This window comes from Pteropus alecto, unplaced genomic scaffold, assembly GCF_000325575.1.
Source record: "Pteropus alecto unplaced genomic scaffold, ASM32557v1 scaffold202, whole genome shotgun sequence".
In the NCBI taxonomy this organism is placed as follows: domain Eukaryota; kingdom Metazoa; phylum Chordata; class Mammalia; order Chiroptera; family Pteropodidae; genus Pteropus; species Pteropus alecto.
In genome coordinates, this window is record NW_006432451.1 from 1,050,474 (window position 1) to 1,072,742 (window position 22,269).

Below are 22,269 nucleotides of genomic sequence, written 5' to 3' on the forward strand. Positions count from 1 at the left end.
GTTAAAGCACCTGAACATCTCCAACTTAAAATGGGAAATAAACAGGGCTGAGCTATGAGAAACTGTATGGAAAACAGAGGGATCCTATATGGGTTTTTAGCTTCCTTTGAGCTGACTCTTATAGGTAAAATAATGATGTCACCCTCAAAAATCTCTTAATGCTATTGATAAGTCATGAGGGATCCCACCAGTAGAGACATCTATAATTAAACAGAATTATGAACATAATCTAAAGTCAATAAAAATTATTTTGAGCATTTTTACTGCCATCCCTATTATGAGGATTCCTGAAAGTGGAATTCAAAGAGCACCTAAACCCCGTACCCTAGCTACTATGAAGCTGCTACAATCTCAAAGAGTTTATATGCCTAATCTCAAGGAGTTTACGGTGACTGCTTGGACAAAAGATAACAGTCTCACTGAAACCTTCCATGTGCTTCACTAACTTGTTAGGTCTCAACGTATCATTACTAATTTATCTTCTGGGTATATAACCAAAAGAATTTAAAATAGGGGCTCAAACATGTTTGCCTGCCTATGTTTACGGCAGCATTATTCACAATACCCAAGGAAGCAACCCAACTGTCTATTGCTAGATGAATAGATGAAAAGAATTTCAGTTTGGAAAGATAAAAAGTTCTAGAGATGGATGGTGGTGATGGTTGCACAACAATGTGAATGTATGTATATTTACCATGATAAAAGAAAAATCCTTATCCCAGCTTGATAAAGTAGAGTAAACACAGGACAAGGAATTTTAAGATGTGGGTTCTCATCTTTATCCTGTCACCGGGTAGCCTCAAAACTCTGGGCAAGTCCCTTAACCTCTCAAGACACTACTCAACCCACAGGTTTGTTATGAAGGTCAAAGGAGAATGCACAAGAAAGTGCTCTGAAGGGACCAAAGCTCCATATCAGGTTCTGTCATGATAAGCCATAAAGCTGCCCGTGGTGGGAGGGGAAGGCTCCAGCACTTATCCACGCAGGACAGGTGCCTCAGAGGTACGAGGGGAGAAGGGCCGAGAAGATTAAGTACTTCCCTCACCTCCTGTACAAGTGGTTGCTGGAACAATGGAATGAGAGGATTCGTCCTTGGAATGTCAATGTGAATCTGAAAAAGAGAAGCCATGTCCAAAAACACAAATGCCAGTTTGTTCTTTTGAGAAGTTATTTTCTTAATAAGAACTAGGAATCAAGGGCGTAAGAGTGAGAGCACAATTTATCTTTAGAAAGAACTGACATACAAAAAAAGTCTAGTTAAACCTACCAGTCCATCTGGAATATGCTTCAATGATAGCAATAGCTTATTGAACAGTGAAGAAACCTCCCCGCAAATAAACACTAATCTCAAAAAACAATAGGCGTCAAGTCACAACCTAAGAGAATCACTTGCTTTTTCCTATTGCTTTGAAGTCTATTTCGCTTGGAGCTGGTGCTTCCTCAACAGTTATGATCAAAATATCCACCCCTTTTCCCAAATCTTACTCATCATCTTTTAGTTTCCAAGAACTAAAAGAGTTCTGATGGCTGCAAAAATGTGCCTGGACAGGGAACCAGAGAAGAACCTGCTCATGAAATCGTGACGTGTAAGAAGTGGGGAAAAACCGGGGAGCTAACCTTCAGCAATTGGCACTGAAGTTCTGACTTCTGTTACCAAAGAGGTCATTATACTTGGTTTTGGCCTCGGGATTTCCCAATGCCCAGTCTAACACTAAAAACTGTCAGCAGTGGCAGAGGTTACTTCAGCTCTTAAGGCTTGTTGCAGACAGCTCCCTCCCCCAGTCTTTTCCCCTCTTCTGCAACCACCAGACTCCTCTTCTCCCCCCTCCATTTTTCCATAGGCCGTGAGGACCACTGTGAGCAATAATGGAACATTTCTGCCAAGGCTGTTGATGGCTACAGCTCCTGCAGACAGACAGACAGGGAAGAACAGGCATTGCAGCTGCCAGAAGGACACACTGATGTCACAGTCCAGAGGGACTGGACTACTCCTGAGTGAACTCATCTTTCATCTTGTGTCCCATTCCCCTTACTACTTGCAGTGAGGCCTGTGAAACAATAGTGTTGGCATCATCCAGAATTTCGTTAGAAGTGAAGGTCTCACCCCGGATCTACTGAATTAGAATCTGCATTTTATCATAACCCTTAGGTGGGATTTTCTCAAAATCCTAGGTGATTTACGTGCACATTAAACTGTGAAAAGCACTGCCACTGCCCAGTAGGGAAAAGAAGCCTACTTTAAATGGCTAAAATCAGAGCTACTGAATTAGAAAGAGGGGAAACAGTGCTGAGAATAATTTTTTTCCAGACCCCCGAGAATAAATTTAGTTTATTATATCTACTTCATATACCCCCAAGAATAAATTTAGTTCCTAACCAGCACACCATTGCTTGAAGACTTGGAAAACCTGTACCCCGATAATATTTTCAGGGGATACACCTTAAGATTATGAATAGTAAGCAAAAAGGCAGCAGGTGATGACTGTACCTGTCTGTAGGTATCCTGGTGATGTTCCTCATTTCGAGAGTCATAATACTGCTCAATGAAGCCAAAATATTCCTCTCGCTTCCGCTGCAGGGTCAACTTCCTCCTCTCGGTGTTGGCTGGGAGATAGCCCTATAGACAGGACTGCTAGTCAGATGGGGACAGATATTGGTTGGATGAATCCTTAATTTTTACTTTAGCCTGAATAGTGACTTGGAAACTATCAAAGGAACAGAAGGAAAACTGCCAAGAGGACAAGGGTAAATCCCTTTTTGGTTCTGACCATCCAGTGTTTGCCCTTTCCCCAATCAATGAGATCCACATGTGGGCAGATGAGCCAAAGCCAATTTTCCCAGGGTTATTTATTCTTGTAGCCCTGCGCTGCGCTTGGAGCTTGTACCGCTGGTGAACACTCCAGAGCTCCCAGAGTTGGCACGGTAGAGCAGTGTATGTAGGTCAGTTGGAGGGAACTGGACCCAAAAGTCAGCACCTCTGAGGGCTGCATGTGTGTAAGACACTACTTCTGAGAACCACAAACAGATGGCCAACTCTACAGCACATCTCAGTGATGTGCCATATAAGTTTGTGCTGGCTACCTGTTCTTTTCCATAGTAACAGTCAGAATTACCAGCTTAGGGAGCTGCATGAAATCTGTGACATAGCAGCTACAATGCCCAGACAAAGAATTGGCAGCAGCTTCCCTCCTAGCCGAAGCTCCAGGCCAACTTTCATTCTTGTTCCTGGTCTAGATCCCACTCTCAATTCTTATATCTCCTGTTCCGTTCTCACCAAATCTACTCTTAATAGCATTCAAACTTATTAGAAGTGGCAGAGGCAATGATTACATGGTTGCAAGATTGAGGGTGGGAAGCAGTCAGGAGAGAGAGAGACACTTCCTCTTGCAGACAGCTATGGAACACATTCCATAGCGAGTGCCTGGAGGGCAGGGACTGTGGTTTATTCATTTTTGTATACCCTCCCGGTCCCTGGCACCATTCCTGGCAAACAGCAGGCCCTCAATAAATCCTTACTAGGTGACTGAATGAATTTCACAGGTTTAGGAAATCCAAGTGTTCCCAAAGCAGTGGCTGGCACCGTGCTCTGTACTCAGGGAACGTGAGACTAGTGCAGACTTCCCAGGGAGGCCCATTTATCAACTCTTTGCAGCTGCAATGTGAGTTTCAACCACTTTGTTTATTCCTATTGAAAAAGGAGTGAAATGCGGGGACGGTGGGAGCTTGCCCAAACAAGTGCTGGGATCACCCTGCCTCACTATATCCTTCCTCCTCGGTGGTGAGAAAGTGAGATTGTGACTGTAGGAACAAAGTTGTGCTCTTCTACATGTGTGAGAATAAACTCTCAAGAATGTGTTTCTTTATGCACAGAAATAGGACTATAGTCCCACAGTTCTGTCATATCCGCTAGGACCACAGAAGTCTATGGAGTAAGACTAATGTGCCCGGACTAACCTCATCAGGTAAGAAGGGCTGTGTGAGCTCATGCTTCTCTACAGAGTAGGTAGAACTCACCGACAGGAGTCTCCAGGTTACAGGTCGAACCTCCCTGGGAACCCCTGGCCAGCTACACTTCCTCAGTTCATCTGCAAACAGATAACAGCTTCGTTGAATTTAGCTCTTCCTACAAACACCCTAAAACAAACCTTAGCCGGCACTTTCTGATGCCTCCCACTGCTCAAGTTAGATGATCACCACCATCACCACAAACACCACCACCAGCTACTGACAAGCACAGGGAAAAAGTCCAAAACAACAGCTCTGAGCAGTGAAGTGCCAAGGACAGGGCTCTGCAGTAGTGATCCAGTCAGCTCAGAGATTAGAGAGGAAGAGAAAGACCAGTGGGTATGGATTTCAGTAAGAATCACCTTGAGGTGGGGAAACCAATGCCAGAATAGTTGCACTATGGTCTACCGGCCACAGGACCCAGTTCCACCTAATTTGGACCCTAATTTCTAGTAACATACTTCTGACTTAATACCTGCATGTCACTGCAATGGGCACCAGATCAGGAGATGCTGGAAAAGTAAAAGAAGGAAGAATAAAGAGCAATAGCTTCCAGATCTCTGAGAAATTCCAGTCACCAAGAAGTCCTATCTTAGCCAGGGCTCAGGGGGACTCACCTAAGTCAGTGTTGTGGCTGGAGAGAAGCTGACGAAATTTCTCTAGGCGGGTTTTCTCCCGGACAGTCATGGGCGGTGCCCCAGAAGCGTTCTGGTCAGAAATCCGGGCAACAAGAGGGATGATGGGTCGGAGAGGGAGTGACTGCTGTTTGTGGAGTGTGTTCCTCAGGCAGGTATCACCTAGGATAATTTGAAAGAGAAAGAGAACATCCTGAGTGAAGAGCATGGAATCTGAGAACCCTTAAACCTGACTGTTCAGTACCAGTCTCTCCTCCCACCAGAGCTGCAGCTAACAGTCTGTGCTCTGCCTGAAGGTGCCCAGCTGAGGGGCAGCCAGGGAATGGAAACACAGCTATCCTCCACTCATCTGCCCAGAGGACAGGCTGCATTTTATCATACATACCAAGACGCCTTATGTGCTCACGGAGACTCAGATGCTACAGCATCTCTGAGAACTTTTTTGGCGACTCCAGAGGTCAATTGAATATTTTCTTTCTACCCCAACCTGGACCTTTTCTCGGTGCTTAATAGTGCGTTTGGTAGCAACGTAATCTAAGGCCATGTTTGCCTTCCCTTTTCACGTCACAGAGCACATAAGAAACGATGATACTACAAGGAGCACTGCAATAAAAGGAGGTGGCTGCTCTTCTGAAGCCCCAGGCCCTACCCTGCTACCCAAAGGGCTGAGAAGATCAATACTCCTGGCCCAGTTCTAACCTGCTCTTGGTACCCTGCACATTGGAAGAGAAGCTCTGGCTGCAGTTCTGTGCTTCTACATTTCCCACCAAATGAATGAGCTTTTAATTCTTCTGGGATATGACTAAAATAACAAGAACACTGATTCAAGCTGAACTCTATGTCTGGTTCTAGACATTTCTAAACTAGATGGTAGATAGGAGAAATGAGCAGTATAGGACTAATATTTATTGAGTGCTTACTACGTATAAGGCATCATGCTGGTCACATTTACGTATTTCTCATTTGATCCTTACAACACATGGTAAGAATTTACTACTATTTTACAGATGAGGAAACTGCAGCTCAGAGAGGTTAAGTAATTTTCAAAGAGGAGCCAAGAGGCCACCTTAGATCATTCTGACTCCAAAACCCTTATTTTACCACCCCAAACAAAACTCAGTTTTAAATTCTGCCTTTTCATGACTGTTTCATATTCTTTATATATCTGGGCCTTAAAAAGTAGTAGTCACAATAAGAATTAAACAGTGATGACTGAAAGACCAGCACAACTAGAAGGTTTACAGAAACAACTGCCACAGGGTCCGTGGTGGGGATGCCTAGCATAACCAGAGGCCTAGAAAATGCAGACCACACACTGCAGAGCTGAGACTGATGTGTACCTCTGATATCAGTGATTAACACATAGATGTTCACAGGAGGATACCTCATAAAGAGGAATGCTTTGGGCAGTCCGGGCTGCACAAGGGCAGCTTATTACTGATCGTGGAGGGGTCTTCCTCACACTGACACCCTCTAGAGACCCGCAATCTGGTACATACACACTTTCCATAGCCTGTGGCTGTGGTCAACTGGTCAATTAACACTGAATGTCTGCCTGGGCAGGGCACTGAAGGTTCAAGTTGGAGCCCAAATCAGTGATAGAAAGTGGCTGTAGAAGGATTTTAAAGGCCTTACAGCATAATTTTGTGATCAGATGCTTAGTCTGAAACTGTAAAAGAAGTTCTCTTAGAACATGAGCCAGGATATACTCCAGGGCTCTGACATTCTGCTACTTTCTTTTCACTCTTTACCAGTCAGCTGTTTTAACTTTCACTAGAATGAAGACACTTTCTTCTCTAGCTCAGAATAACTGGCTCCCATAAAACCCTTTAGGGCAACATTAAATATAGCAACACATATTTAAAAGAGTACACTAAGAGTCCCCAGACATCTGATAAAGCCACCATCACCTCAAACGGCTACTGAAGCCAGTTTCCTGAACAGACACAGAAGGGGCATCTCCTCCTGCTACACCCAACCTGATTGATAGGCAGGGAGCTGTGACACCGGGCCCTCAGGCACATGTTGCTCCATCACTCAAGAATAGGAAAAAGGCAACCTTATGCTGGTGGCTGTTCCCCATGGCTGAGGAGGCTAACTAACAATGCCAAATGTTTGTGAAATTCAACTACTAACAACTTTAAATGCATTGGTCAATACTCTTTAACCTGACCAGGCCTAAAGCAACATGAAGCAATCAGACCACAAAAGTTTTGGACTCCAGCACAAGGGAAGAAAGGGACTGACAGGAAACACTTGGGTGTGAGGAAGTGAAGCCTCAGGTCACAGAGACAAGCAGCCATCAAGGTGGGAGAAGCAAGTACAGCTTATTACCCGTTAGGCTCATTGATGTTGTACCTCAGACTTGAGCTTCCTTATTTATCATCCAATAGAAAATCTGAGTGGTGCCATACAGAAAAATTGTTTTTTATTTAAAATGCACTCTGCTGAAAAGGCAGAGGCTATGGTGGGGAGCAGGACGAACTTACTGGAATTTCTGGACAGCTGGGCGTCACTGCTGGACTTTATGACCTTGTAGCTGGCAGGAACGTCAGATGTTGTTGACTGGGACCGTTCTGGTTTCAATCTCAGCTTGCTGTGGTTTTCTAAGACTTGGGCTGCAGTTGCCAAAGCAACTTTTGAGTTCAGAGTTTGGAAAGAAGGGGAGGAAAAGTCCTCTTCTTCATCATCACCTATGTCCCAAGCATCACTGGTATTCCGGGCAAACTCATGAAAACTGGAGGCCTTCTTATTCTTCAGAGGAATTGCATTCACTTTTGACCGTTCTTTAATGAAGCTTTAAGAAAGGAGACACCATTACCAAGAAATGGTCTGACACATCTCACCATCCTTACTTGCTTAATATTATACAGTTTACAAACTATCCCATATACAATCGTTACCTTCAGACAACGAAACACCCATATCCATTCCTCATCTACATTCATCTAGGAGAGCCCTATGCTGCAGAGACAGATGCAGCAAAGACAGCAATGTTCACCAAATACTCCACGTGCTCCTCTATACTTCCCAGCCCCTTTGCACTTAGGCAAGGTTATATGACTAGCTCTGGCCAGTGGGCTGAGAGAAATGAGGCAATAGGCAATCACTTCGAAGCCCGAGTATAAAAGAACAGGTATGAGTTCTCTATAAGCTTTGTTCTACTGTGGAAACTGATGAGGCTCCAGATGGTGGCACTTCCTGCAGCCTGGATAACGGAGTGACTATTGGAGCAGAGCCTGCCCTCCACCCCGCCCGACTTCACTCTGGATATGTAGCGTCAGCAAGAAACAAACCTTTGTTGTATCAATGTACTGAGATATCAGAGTAAATCTGTTATATGGCACCATAACCTAAACTATTCCTTAGAGTAAATAGGATGTAAACTACTGGTAGAACAATAGGTAACTTTAGGTAGTCTATCTGTGACGTTAAACATTGAGTTCCAAAATGAACAAGTGGTCCTTTTTATTGTTAAAAGTCCTTCTGCTAGCTTTGAGGACATGGTCTCAGTTTGGTGCTACTTTGTCTTTAAGACTATTTTTTAACAAAGTGAGAGCAGCCTTAGGGCCAACATATTTGCAAGCAACAGGACTCGGCTTAGAATTTAATAAGGTTGTTTTTCACTGTGTTTATTTTTAAGGTTACTTTCTATTTGGGGCAAATGGTATTGGTTTTCCACTTAGAGAAGTGATATGGTTCATTTTTTAAAATCAATCTAATTGAGTAATTTTTTTTTTTTTTTTTTTTTTTTTTTTTTTTTTTTTTTTTTATGCATTTAGTGATATAGAACGTGGCAAAGAATCGTGAAGATTTGAGGAATGCTAGATTTTCCTCATTGAGGAAAGAGAGTCTAGTCCCAAGAGTCATGCAGACCATCCCTACTTTCCTGAACTTTTCCTCGTTATGTCCCCCTCTTTGGGGGAACTTATTCTGATTCCAGGGGACTATGTGGTTGGAACATTTCTAACTCAGTCTTATCTAGCATCTCTCATATCCCAAATAGGGAAGCAGAGGATATAGCCTTGCGTAAGTTTACACCTGGGGACTAAAAATGCAATGGGCAAAAACATCATTAAAATGCCTCATTGTTCCCCTAGCAAGGCAGGGCAACTTTAGAAAACAAGGCTCTGCGAGAACAGTCTCCCCATTTCACAGAAATGTCTCTTCTTTTGGGTAGAGGTAGGTGATCCCTGGATGAGTCCAATACCTATTCTGAAAGACAGCTGTTATTAACATTGATAAATACAGACTGATAATTCATACAGTTCATTGGAATGTCTCTATTACTAACATCAAAAATGGAGTAAGGTATCACTTATGGCGTTATTTTCAAACACTAGTCTCACACAGAGTAAAGGAAAATATGTCACACCAGTACAAGAGAGAACACAAGATCACAAGATGTAACAGCTCAAATGTGATGGAAACAAGATATCAATTTCCACCCACTAAATTAGGAAAGATTTAAACCTGTATTCTCTTTAGTTAACCAAGGTGTAGTGAGACCAGCTCTCTAACACTGCAAGTGGAGTAGTTTGTACAACCTCCTGGAAAACAATCTGGCAACAAACATCATGAGCCTTAAAATGGTTCATAATCTCCAACCGTAAGACCATAGTCAGAAAGTCAAACAAAAATAATCTAAAACAGTTTATAATAATGTTAATTATTTTGATTAAAAACTGCAAATAACATAAACATGTAGAAATTGGAAATGATGAAAGAAATTATGGTTCAGCCACCAGATGGAATGTTATACTGCTAGTGAAAATCACATCCTCAAGGCTATTTAATAATACTAGAAAATGATCTCAATAAAGTAAAAATTGGAACCAAAATTATATATTTTTAATGACTGCTGTATTTTTTTAAAAAGTATATACATAGAAAAGACCAGGAAGAAAATACATCAAAATGTTAACAGCACTTATCCCTGGGCTGTGGAATTATGGGTGATATTTAATTCCATTTTTATACTTCTCTGAATTATTCATATTTTCTACAATGAGTATATTATTTTTATTAGTCAGTGGAAAATGTTGTTTTGCTGGCTTTCATCAATCCCCAAAGTAAGAGTACTTATAAACCTACTGAATGAAAAATTGTAAATGTACAAGAGCCCAAATCAAATAAAACTGAAGCAACACAGTGCCAGAAGGCAAAATACTCTGTAGACCTACTGAGGCTGCATGTTCTGAACTCATCAATATGGTTGCTTCTTCTCTATAAAAGGAGATCCAGGATCCACAACCTGCAGTACATACCGCAGAGGGTCCACTGCCAAGAACAAATAGGCAGATGAGTAAGAAAGATCAGTCATCAATAAAATATTACAATAGGAGTATGTGGTTATTACTGTTTTCCTCTTTGGAGATTATGTGCACCTCAAGACGGCACATAATGAGTCCAACAAAGTGATATGGAGTACTTTGTATGGCGAGGTTAACTACTGGTTTTTTTTGTTTGGTTTTTTTTTTTTTTTTTGATTGATGTTTCCTAAATATCCTCTTGATAATTTGAGAATTCTTTAAATAGACCATCAAATCAAGAAGCTGAATTTTAACCCAGGTCGAAAAACCGACTGGGTGCTGATAGTCTAACACTGGGTGAAGCATATGCACTCTGTGTTGAATTAAAACACTACACCAAGAGATGGGCTATGTGAACTTCCTATACAAATGAGGTAAATCAGCTGAGTGTTGGGTACATGAGTGTTTGCTATATATTTCTTTACACCTTTTTATGCAATTAAAGTATTTCATTATATTTTTTAAGCAGATGCAGATTCAATATAAGTAAACTAGATTAAGAATTATTCAAGCGATGAAGACTTTTGCAAATAGAAATTGGAAAGACATATTCCAACACAATGAGAAGGAAAGAAGGGAGGAAAGGCTGCCAATCCCTGTGACAGAAAGTCATGAGAGAGTCAAAACAGACCATTTCGAGGCTGCTAGAAATTATTTTAGGGATACCTACCCCACAAATCTCCAAACTCAAACAACCAGTTAGAAAAGTCAGCTCTGTCCTGAGGACAGGGATGGGAGTCTGAGGACAGAAGAAGGATGAAAGAGGAAAGCAAGGGTGAAAGGTACCTGGGTTACCACTGAGAGAAAGCAAAATCTATAGACCAGAGACAAAGATGGAAAGATTTAAGGCTTTGAAGATTTTCCATGTTTATTAATTTTGTTCTCTCCACAGGAGATAATATAAATTCATACATGCATAATAGTTAACATTTATAGGCTATTTACTAGGTGCCAGACTCTGTGCTAATATTTACATATATCCATTTTCTTACTAATGTTCATTCATAAGTCTATGAGGTACTATAATTATTATTTCCATTTATAGGTGAGGAAACTTAGGCTGACTGAAGTCATGGGCAGGCAGTGAAGTCTGGGCTCAAATCCAGGTCTACCTGACTGCAGGGCCTGCATGCACTTTCTAACACTCTACCAGAAAAACTGGTTAAAGAGAGGTTTGAAGTCTAGTAGGATCTGCAGCCTGGGAGGAAGAGTTGCCATGCAAACTGAGCATACAATCTCCCCAAGGGTGCACAGTTGACAGCCCTAACTCTCTTATAGAAATAACTTCCTGTCTACACAGAATGCAGTGTAGCCAATATGTTGGTAGCCAGAATGGGAAGAAGCTGCATCTAGGGATGTGGTCCTTGGAGGAGAAATGTCTCTCTTCCATTTTGACCCCAGCAGTCACAGTAAAAAAATCAATGCAGGTACTTCTAGCTTGGCGTATCTCTGGTTGATAGGCTGCCGCATCTTAACATGGTCCCAACTGAGTTATACCTAAGGTACAATAATGCCACAGTGTAGCTTGAAGTTTAACCAAGATTATTTAAACAGAACTATATCAAAATCACAACCAAGCTGGCCTCTGATAGACACCTTCACCACACCTCCTTACAACTGTAATTAAAGTTTAAAAAGCACTTTCACAGATAACTCATTTAACACTCAGAACAACTCTGTGAGGTATCTTATTATTTTTATTGTATGCATGAGGAAACTATGGCTCAGAGAGGTTATTTGCCCAAGATCATGGAGCTAGTAAGTGGTAAACAAAAAGGGATTCAAGAAGTGCAGGTGTAACTAAAACCTTCTAAGAACATAACAAAAGGCACATTTAACTTAGTTGTTTGATGAATAACATTTTTTTTTCTCCCCTCTTTAATTCCTCCCACCCACTTTGACCCCTGACCTATGGATGTTGACATTTCTCCTTAAGATTTGGATCTCTGAAGGAGGGAGATCTCCTCCCACACGGCCCCGGCTTATGGTCCGTGGCTCCACCTGGGGTGCAAACCCAGGACCTTCTGCGTGTAAAGCAGACATGTTAACCACTACACTATGGAGCCACCCCCGAATAATAACTTCTTAAATGTTAACAACTGATATTTGGAAAAAGAGTGGCTACTGGTTTTACTGGTTAGGAAGCAAAAGATCAATTACTCTGTAATTTGATTAACACTATACTGTTTTACTGATATGGCTGTTCACTTAATTGAAATATGAAACAAATTCATTATAGAAAAATGTTTGACACTGGTATGTCAAATGTTTGACACTAGTAATGGATGTGAAGCAAGTGGAGAATTTAGTAACATTCAAATAAATCCAGTCATCTCAATAACTAGTGTTGCTTCATGTGAACTAGCTTTATAACCTGGAACTAAGATATCAATTCAGAAAACAAAAAATTTAGAAGCTTGGCATACCATCAAGTGGCCAATGGGGCTGCTCAGCAGTAAGACTAGTATTCTCTAAGCTATAAAAATTATTACAGGCAATATTATTACTAATGGTAATAATATGGCAAATTGAAGTCAATATACACAGACAAGGAACGACTTAGTGTGCTCATGCAGTTTAAATGATTGAAGACCCAATGAAAAGGCTTCTGCTACGTTGGGGATTAACCATACATACAGTAATTAATGGCAGTCTGAAGTGGAATGATAATCATGTAGCAGAGAAAGTAATAAAAATGTTCCAACAAGGTACTAAAATAAGGGTAATAAATGTTTTATAGTAATAATCTGGAATTGTAAAATGGTCCAGTGCAAATCTATATGTTGTCCCATGTTGGAGACTATTAATACCAAACCACCACATGCATGAAAAGGGGACACGATCTATTCAGTGACAATTATATTCCTTCCAAATTGCAGAGCTAAATGATTACCTCTATTGAAAGTATGAATGCCACTCTGCTGAATGATCGGTGAAAACATTCACAGTTTTATATCATTAACAGGAGGGAAAACAAGAGTATATAAAGTTCGTCTTGGCAGTTGGGGATATGATGATTATCCTCAAGACCTGTCCTAAATATAGAATCTGGGAAAACTCAGTCAATGACAGGTACAGACAAGGTAGAGTGATTCTGACTGAGGTATAAAATGGGAAAGTACACCCACTGCCTTATGTTTGGTGGTTAGACAGGTTTATATGTGAGCCATGTGTTTATCAAAGGCCATGATAAAATATGTGGGAATGGATCCATTACAAATCAACAAATCCTGCTTGTGAACAAAACTGGCTACAAGAAACAGAATACTCAACTGTGATGCTTAAATTGTAAAGACCTTGATGTCAGGGCACTGAGCTGATTGATATCTCTGCAATTCTCTTGATCTTCCCCTCAGGTTACAAGTTAGCTGCTACAGCTTTAAGCACCTCATCTTCACACTACCACATTCAAAAGCAGAAAACATGAGTAGAGGCAAAATGAGGCTTTCTTCACAAAATGATCTCTCTCTGATCAAAAAAGAATCTCTCCAAGAACCCTCCCTCAGGAGACTTTCTTTTATGTCTCACTGGCCAGAATCCATGGAATGCACCCACTACAGACCAGTTGCCAAGATTACCAAGGAATTATTATAAAAGGCTTACACTAATCCAAGTACCAGCTCTAAGTACACTGTCACATGATCAATAGCTAAATCAAACTAGGTTCTTGAGCAAGGAAGAAGCAGGGGGAGGGGAAAATGTTGGGTCAGTAATCAACAGTTCCTGCTACACTGGCCAACGGACCAGATATTAGATTTCAGTCTACTTAATGGAAATATTACACGAACATCACAGAAAACATGCTCCTCTTAAGAAGAACTAATACAGGTATAAACTAAGAAACACTAAAGAAAAGCCCACTATCTAAGTAAATTCAATGATTTCATTCCTTTGAAACATTCCATAAACGTATACCCAGTGCCTACTATGTGCTACATGTTATTCCAGGTACTGAAGGTATAGTGGTGAACAAAACAAAGTCTCTGCCCTCAAAGACCTTAGAGTCTAATGGTTTCTGACATAAAAATTGTGCATCTTACAAAAAAGAACAGTAGTCATGCTTCCAAAGTAATTATGAAGGCCATACCTTCTACATACAGACCAAATGGCAAAAGAACGAGTTGGCAGAACTATAGAAAGTTCACTGCATTAAGCTTATTTAAAAATATATTAAAATACTGGTAATACATATTTGATATAGGATTTTTCTAGGTATTCAAAATACTTTAATATACATTATCTTTACTTCCTCCTTGACTGTGAAGGAAGAGTGGTATTAGTACACAGAGCCCAGAGGATGAGAACCTAGGTCTCCTGCACCTCTCAAATCATTCAGTTTTTTCTACAAACTATAGCTTTCATAGAAATGTCTCTAAGATCAAGCATGCCCAAAGATAGAGGCCAAAGTTCTTAGAAAATCTGAGAAGATGACCCATTTCCCTACTTAAATTTACGGTGGCTGAGTGATATAATTTAAAGTGCGTTAATTTCCCACTTTGAACTGTTTAAAGGTAAGAAAATTGCTCATCTTCTGGCCCAAAAAAAAAGGAGAGAAGCTAGAAAAGGTCAAAGTGGAAAGTGTCATTTCAGCAAAGTAGGGGACGGTTCGGGGGTGATGGAAGAAGTACTCGCATGAAAGGAAAAACATCTTGACTTACTTTTTGGTGAGCCGAGGGTCCAGAGGAGGATGCTGAGCTCCATACACAGGCTGGATGCTAAAAGCAAGAAAAAAGAAAGAAGTTGTCAGAATACTAAATATGTTGGGTGAGTACCATCCTCATCACAAAATTGGAAAAGACTTTGAGAAACAGATCACCTCCAAGAACAACTATATATAATCCATCCCCAAAAGACAGCAACCTACCCTTTAAAAAAAAAGGTCTTTGAGAATGTTCATCTTTCCTGATGAGGTTTCAGTGCCTTATACACCTAATGTCAGAAAGTCCTATCTATAAAGGAAGCATGGGAAGATAAGGGGCTTTAGAATTGGAGAGAGCAAAATTCAAATGCCAGTTCTGGCATCCACTATCTCTAAAACTTGCACTAAATACTTGACCACTTTGAACCTAGTCTCACATCTGTAAAATGAGAATAGCACGTACTCCAAAGGATCACTTGGGCTAAAAGACAATGAAGCAACACTACATATCAAGGAAAGGTGACCCATGGAACTCTCACACACTGCTGGTGAGGGTATAAAGTAATACAATCCACTTCAAAAAACAGTTTGGCCACATCTAGGAAGAACAAAATGTACACACCCTAAGACTCAGTATTTTCACTTCCAAATCTATATCTTAAGAGAAATATATACATACGTGTAACAGGAGACATACATAAAACTATTCACAACATTATGGTTCCTTTAGCCTCAAACTAGAAATAACCCAAGTCCGTCAACAGAGAAATAAACTGGAATATGCTCATATAATAAAATACTGCACAGCAATTTAAGTTACAAAGTAGGGCAGCAAGGAACGATGTAAATGAAATCTTACAAATGTTATTGAGCTAAAAGCAAGCAAAGGATAAAAGAGTAAATACTGTATGATTCTACACTTCAAAAACTGGCAAAAGAAAAGATTTCTATTGTTTAGGGATGCATCCATAGTGGCAGCATAATAAAGAAAGCAAAGAGTGATTAAAATAAAAGGATGTGGTTGTCACAGGGAAGGAGGGAGGTGTGATAGAAAAGAGACACAAGGGGCCTGTGCGGTGCACACTTCTGGGGTGTTCACTTTGTGATATAGCATCAAGTTATCATGTCACATAATTGTTTGTGTATTTTTTTGTGACGGGCACACAAGAATAATCATATATCAAGCCAAACTACTGTTCCAGTACAAAGACAACAGAAAAACATGTTTCAACATGTAAGAACTCATGGAATATGGTTTTCTTGACTCCTTACCGAAGGATTACTAGAGGAAAAACTTCAATTAACAATGAGATAAATGTAGAAACTATGGCAAAAGGAATGGTGGAGAGCATTTCTTTAATTTAATCTTAAGACTAAGTCTTAAATCCGAAGCTTTATGGTTGCAGAAGAGAATGTAAAAATAATGTAATTGGCAAATGTGAAAATGGGACAAGGGAAAAATTGGATGAATAAGTATGTATGCTGATATCATCTTTTACTGGTAAGGCTCAAAAGATATTTAAGGCTGATAGCTCAAGTAATAGAGGCATAAGTAGGTTTCAAGATATAAAACTAAGAAAAATAATATAGTCAACTAAAAGCCTGTGGGAAGGGGACAGGAACTATAACTGCTAATGGTGGTAGGGAGTCAATAGATATTGTCTGAAGAAATATGGCATAAAGTTATAAACATAATCACCAGAATAAAAGGATAAGCTTTCCAAATTATCAGACTATATACCTGCATACCCACCTCCCGAAGCAAGTAGTCTGATTTTTTTAAAGATAATATTAAAAACAGAACTAAGACCAAATGTACCAATCATTCTAATAAAAATAAATGGGTTGAATTATTAAAGGACAAAGAATTATTATCAACAAGGGACTGGTTAAATAAATTATTGTACATCTGTTAAAAAAGAATGAGGCAATTCTATATCTACTGACATGAAACAAACTCGAAAACATTCATTAAAAAAAGATGCACAACTGTATGCATAATATGGCACCATTTTTGTAAAAAACGTTAAAATAAAATATATCCACATATTCATATACAATTAGGTTTATGTATTCATAGAGTATCTCCGAAAGAATATAGAAGACACCAGTAGCAGTGGTTTGGAAGAGGAACTGAATGACTGGAGGACGCGGTGGCAGAGAGACTTAGTTTTTATCGCAAATCTTTTTGTACCTTTCTGAATTAGTATCATGTATATGTATCACCTTTCTTGAAGAACTAAATTAAGCAATCTTAAGAGGGTTAGGAGGTTTAAATGGGACAATGTGTAAAAAGCTCTTTTAACACAATTCCTGGTGGGGGATAACACTACAAGGTAGTGATAGATTTGCAAACATTAGAATGCTACCCAGCACACAGAGCCCAAGAAATGGTTTTCTTTCTCCCTCTCAGTTTTGTAATTTATTTTCACCCAACATTTAGAAAATAGGACAAGTTTACCAAGTACTTTCTTCGACATACAGATGTGATCCTAAAGTTGCTTTTAAATAAAAATGTAGCCCATTCAATCATTTTTACATTGATTTCTACTAAGATTCCAGAGGGAATGTTCCTGTGTACAGATCTTTAGTTACGGATATAGCCCCTACCTTTTTAGCTATAAAATCTCTACTCCCTAAATTGGAGGTTATTTGTTAATTTATAAACAAACCATTACATATACTACTATAGAAATACAAACAATGCTACTTTAATGGGTTTACAAAGTTTCTAAGGCAAAGGAAAAGAGAGAGAAAATAAGAGGGATCAAAGAATAGGAAAGTTTGGCTTACAAAGGCTTAGACAAAACAAAAATTAAAACACACAAAAAAACACCAAATGGGTCATTGATCTGTATTTTAATGTTTGCAAATACTCTCAGTATACTTGAACTCTCCAAGTTCATAAGCCTCTTTGTAGTGAAATATAAAGATCAATGCAGGGGGAAAAAAGCAATCCTAATTATACAGGCTTAAGGGTCAAAGGCCCTTAACTATCCAGGAAAGAGAATTTAAAATCCTGGTGGACTGTTTTTTAAAAATATCAGTCCAATGTACTAGCACAGCCAGAAAGACCAAAATAAATGATAGACTTCTTCAGCAAAGACATCAGAGCCCAAACCGAATTTAACATATTCCTAAACCAAACTGTGCTGTTTCTGTACCTGGAACACTTCATATAATTAATCGGTTTATTAAACCTCAAAAAGGACAGGCAAGAAGTTAGAAAAGGAAGAGAAACCAGATGTTCAGAGACTACATGCAGACAGACTAAGAGCCTAGCGACTAAGGTGCTCAATTTCCTAGTATTTATAACTCACCTGTCACCTGTACTATCTCTAGTCCTTCTAAATCCAGTCAACTCTACAGCAGGCTGTTCTCCACTCCGCCTTCCAAACATACCTTAATTACTAAATCGGACCCTTCTCCCTACTCCCTTTTCAAAATCCTATCCATCCTGAAACATTCCCTTCAAATTCCAGACCTCTCTAACTGCCCCATCCCCCTCCAAAATACTTTCTCTGACCCCTACAGCCAGCACTCCCATGCCTTCTCTGATTCCCTAAGAAACCTACGTCAAGACTTATAATGCTTTTAAAAAATAAACTATTTTAAAAAATAAACTAGATTTAGATCATTATACAAGGCTCTTTATGTTCAATGTCTACGTGAGAAATAAGACATGGAGTTGAAACCCCAGCAGACCCCTCCCTTCCTTCCTAGAAAGCCATTTTATTGAATCCGGCATTTTTCATCCTTATTTTTGTTTTTACATTTTTATTTTCTATGTCTATATCCCTAATAAATAGTATTGTTTTGCATGTTTTTAAAATTTTATATAAATGGCATCGCTTATTATTTATATAAATGGCTGTCCGATATCTTCAAAACAAATTTAAAAAACATTAGCTCCAAAAAAATATGTAAACCATTCAATTCACATTTTCAAAGAGAAGTAGAGAAAACTATAACATCCATGAACCCATCACTCTGATTCAACAAATTTTAACATTTGTCACATGTCTTTAAGAAAACAAAGCATTAGAAAGTCCCAATTGTAGTCTCCAGGTCCCATTCCCCTTTCTCCCCAAGAGATAACCACTATCCTAAAGTGAGTATGAAATCCTCCCCATCTGTTTTTATACTTTTCTATGTATTCACATATCCATAAACAACATAAAATACTTTTTTATGTTTTTAAAACTTTACATAGAAGACTGCACACTGTGCATATCATTCTACATCTTGCTTTTCTCACTCAACAATGTGTTCTTACCCAGCTCCACTTTTAAGTTATTCTGATTATACAGAAGTAACATATGCTTAGTGGAAAAACAGGAAAGTCAATTACACACAGCAACCTCACCAGGGGAAGCCATGGTGCCAAGTAAATTTTCAGCTTCTAAAGGGCAGTGGTGGTGCATATCTTTTTCTATAGTCCCTTCACCACATGGCAGAGCACGACACATACCAGCAGGCACTTAAACAATACTTACTGAGTGAACACTGGAACTCTGCAAAAATCTGGCCTCTGTTTTAAGCTGACTCTTGTTCAGCTAAACCTAAAAACTAGAGGCAAACATGCTGCATCTCAGAAATCACATTGCATACAAAGAGCAAAGAATGCCACAGGGTGTGCTGCAACTGTGACAAAAAGGAGCAAAAATCCTGGTCCACCTCCATCATTCTCTTTAATAAAACCAATACCACAGAATGTATTGGCATAGCTGGTTTACGTAGTTGGAACATTGCAAAAACCTTGGTAGGAAAAATCAACAGGTGTTTGCTTAGCGCTAACAAAGGAGCTAAAGCAAATATGAGACTAGAGCTATCCAATTTAAATCAAACATGTTGGCAACTGATTCAGGTTCACACACTTCTTTGATGGAAGTCTTTCAGAACTATTGATCTACGCTGTTTCTGTGATAATTTAGTATCTTCTAGTCACTTACTTTATCAGTAAAACATTTCTAAGCTAAGAACAGGTTGTAACGTACCTGCTCAGACAAGCTGGGACCATTACAGAGTCTACTATCAGATTCATTAATATTATGAAAAATGACCAAATGACAGGGAAGGCTCCTAACTGATTTAAGTGATTAGACACTTTTCTCAACTTTGTTTAATTCTAAAAAGAGTTCCTTGACTTTAACAAAGACTTTTACTTAAAAACAGAGAGAAGTCCTTCCCAGAAATACTGGAAATAAGAATGTGGGGAATGAGCCAGGCTTTGGCTCATATTTGTTTCTCCTATTCCAAGTCTCATCCACTTCTATCCACTGGAAGTGTTCACATCCTTGAACTGGATGAGGTGCTTTGACAGACGGTGTCTTAATCTCAGCATAGAGTGAGGGAAGGGGGAAGCAGTAGTAGAAAGAGCATGGACTAGGAGTCAAGAAATCTGCAGTGATTTGCAGCAAGTCGCCTCCCCTCTCAGGTCTGTTTCTTTACCTTCAGTGGTCTTAAAGTCAATTCTAACATTCTACAATTTCATGATACTCAGATGTTCAGCACGGGCAGCAAGCCACTACTTTCAAAAGCATAAGACAGAAAAAGCCCACCTTCAGCACCCTACCTGCATCTACTCTACCTATGAATCGTGTGTGGTGTGACTGACAGAGCAAAAGAAAAATAGCCATGATGGAATAGGTAAGTTTAAATTCAACACTTGAACGTGGTTCCACAGTGTAGCAGTTAGCACATCTGCTTTACACACAGAAGGTCCTGGGTTTATGCCCCAGTGGATCCACGGTCCATAGTCTGTGGCCATGCCACCCTGAACAAGCTCAATGTCTGATCTTGGAAACTAAGCAGGGATGGCCTGGTTAGTACTTGGATGGGAGACCGCCTAGGAAGACCAGGTGCTGTAGGCATAAATAATAATAAAATAAATAAAAATAAACTCAACACTCAACTTCAGAACGGGTAAGAGCCCTAGAACTCACTTAATCCAAACCTTTCATTCCACAGATAAAGAGATTGAGCATACAGCATTTTAGTACTTTGCCTTAAAATTTGGCTTTTTCTCTGAGGCTATCACACCACAATCTTAGCTGACCACCTAAGCCAGAAACCTGGGGGTGACACCTCCTTTTCCCTCACTCCCCAAATTCAATGATTTACCAAGTCCTGTGGATATTCTCAAACTTGACCTCTACTTGCCTTTGCCCTTGCCCTAGTCCTAGTCCAAGCCATCGGGGCCTCTCCCTCTACTGCCTGCAATAGCCTCTAACTATACTCATTCCGATTCCCAGAGGGGGTCGGGAGTGGGTTGAAGAGTCAGGGGTGTGGGGGTGGGGGTAGAGGAGCTGAAGTATTGGGAAATGTGTAAATATATGTGGGAAGGGTTTTTGTCCCAATAACTGGTGGGCCTTCCTGGCATTTAGTGGGCAAGGGCCAGGGATGTTAAATGTCCTATAGTCCAGTACAACCCAGAATTAACCCTCCCAAACCACCAAGTGTGTATCCCCACCCTTAATTATTGAAAACATTTGTCCAGGCCATTTTCCTTAGGGCAGCCAGAATTTTTTAATTTTCAATTATTTATTTAGTTTTCAGACTATTTTTATAAATGCAAATCTGTGAATTATGTCACTGCCGCTATCAACCTTCTAATGGCATTCCACTGCTCTTGGGGTAAAGATCAAAGTCCACAGCTAGGCCTATCTTTCCAACCATGAAGGGTTTGGAAGACTCAGAGTGAGGATTTTTTTTCTAACTACAAATGAGAAGTCTGTAAGAGAGGCAAGAAGAGAAGCAAGAAATCCAATTAGAAGGCTACAGCAGTAGTCTAGGCAAGAGAGGACTCAGTTTGATCTGTGGTAGTAGAGATAGAAGTGGTAAGAACAGTTCAGATTCAGGATATATTAGATGAACCAACAGGACTTGCTGCTGAATTTGACCTGACAGGAAGGAAAAGAATCAAAGACATGAGGATTTTGGGTCTGAGGAACTTGGTGAAAGGTAGGACCATTAAGTTAAATGAAAAGAGTAGCTTTGCAGGAGTGGGCAGATGTAGAATTCAAGAGTTCTTTTGGGTGTATTAAGTGTGAGATGCATTAACTGTTCAAGATCCATATGGCAAAAGCCTCCAGCTCTGGAACTCACATTTCTTTCAACTAATTTGAGGCTCTTTTCTTAGTGGTTCTCAAAGTGCAGGCCCCAGATTAGCAGCAGCAGTGTCACTTGGGAACTTCTTAGAAGCTCAACTTCTCAAGTTCCCTCTTAGACTTACTGAACCAGAAACTCTGGAAGTGAGGCCTAGCAATCTATGTTTTAACAAGCCCTCCAGGGGACTCACTGAAGTTTGAGAACCATTGCTCAAAATCATACGCCTCATCACTAAAGAACACCTGATACCACAGCTATCTCACATTAGGCTTATTTGTGCCTCTATAAACCCTCTGCCTAATTATTAACAAGTATTTTTTTTCCCCTACCCAGGACTCACTGGGGGCTCCAGATACACGACTGATTAAAGTTTTTCAATTCTAGTTTCAGAAACTGGAGCAAGGGGAAGAAACAAATAAAAATAGGGGCCACTTTAAGTACAACTATCATTTTCATAATAGCTAATATTATCGAGTACCTCCTCCATACTTTCTATGCATTATCTCAATTAACCTTCATAAAAGCTTTGGGGCCCTGTTTTACAGGTGAGGAGACTGAGGCACAGAGA

At 39.9% G+C, this 22,269-nt stretch overlaps 1 protein-coding gene across 2 annotated transcripts in view; it reads right to left on the reverse strand.

Moving 5' to 3' along the window:
• The window catches only part of TBC1D22B (TBC1 domain family member 22B), a 62,297-nt gene that overhangs the window by 36,028 nt on the left and 4,000 nt on the right, over positions 1-22,269 (reverse strand). The window contains exons 2-7 of one of the 2 annotated variants that reach the window (XM_006907308.3): positions 14,611-14,667; positions 7,130-7,437; positions 4,623-4,802; positions 4,015-4,085; positions 2,489-2,617; positions 1,046-1,111 (exon numbers count right to left, since the gene is read on the reverse strand). In XM_006907308.3, the coding sequence (XP_006907370.1) occupies positions 1,046-1,111; positions 2,489-2,617; positions 4,015-4,085; positions 4,623-4,802; positions 7,130-7,437; positions 14,611-14,667 (811 nt within the window). Of the gene's footprint in view, positions 1-1,045; positions 1,112-2,488; positions 2,618-3,954; positions 4,086-4,622; positions 4,803-7,129; positions 7,438-14,610; positions 14,668-22,269 lie in introns of both variants that reach the window. The other variant, XM_025043698.1, reaches the window with a different exon arrangement.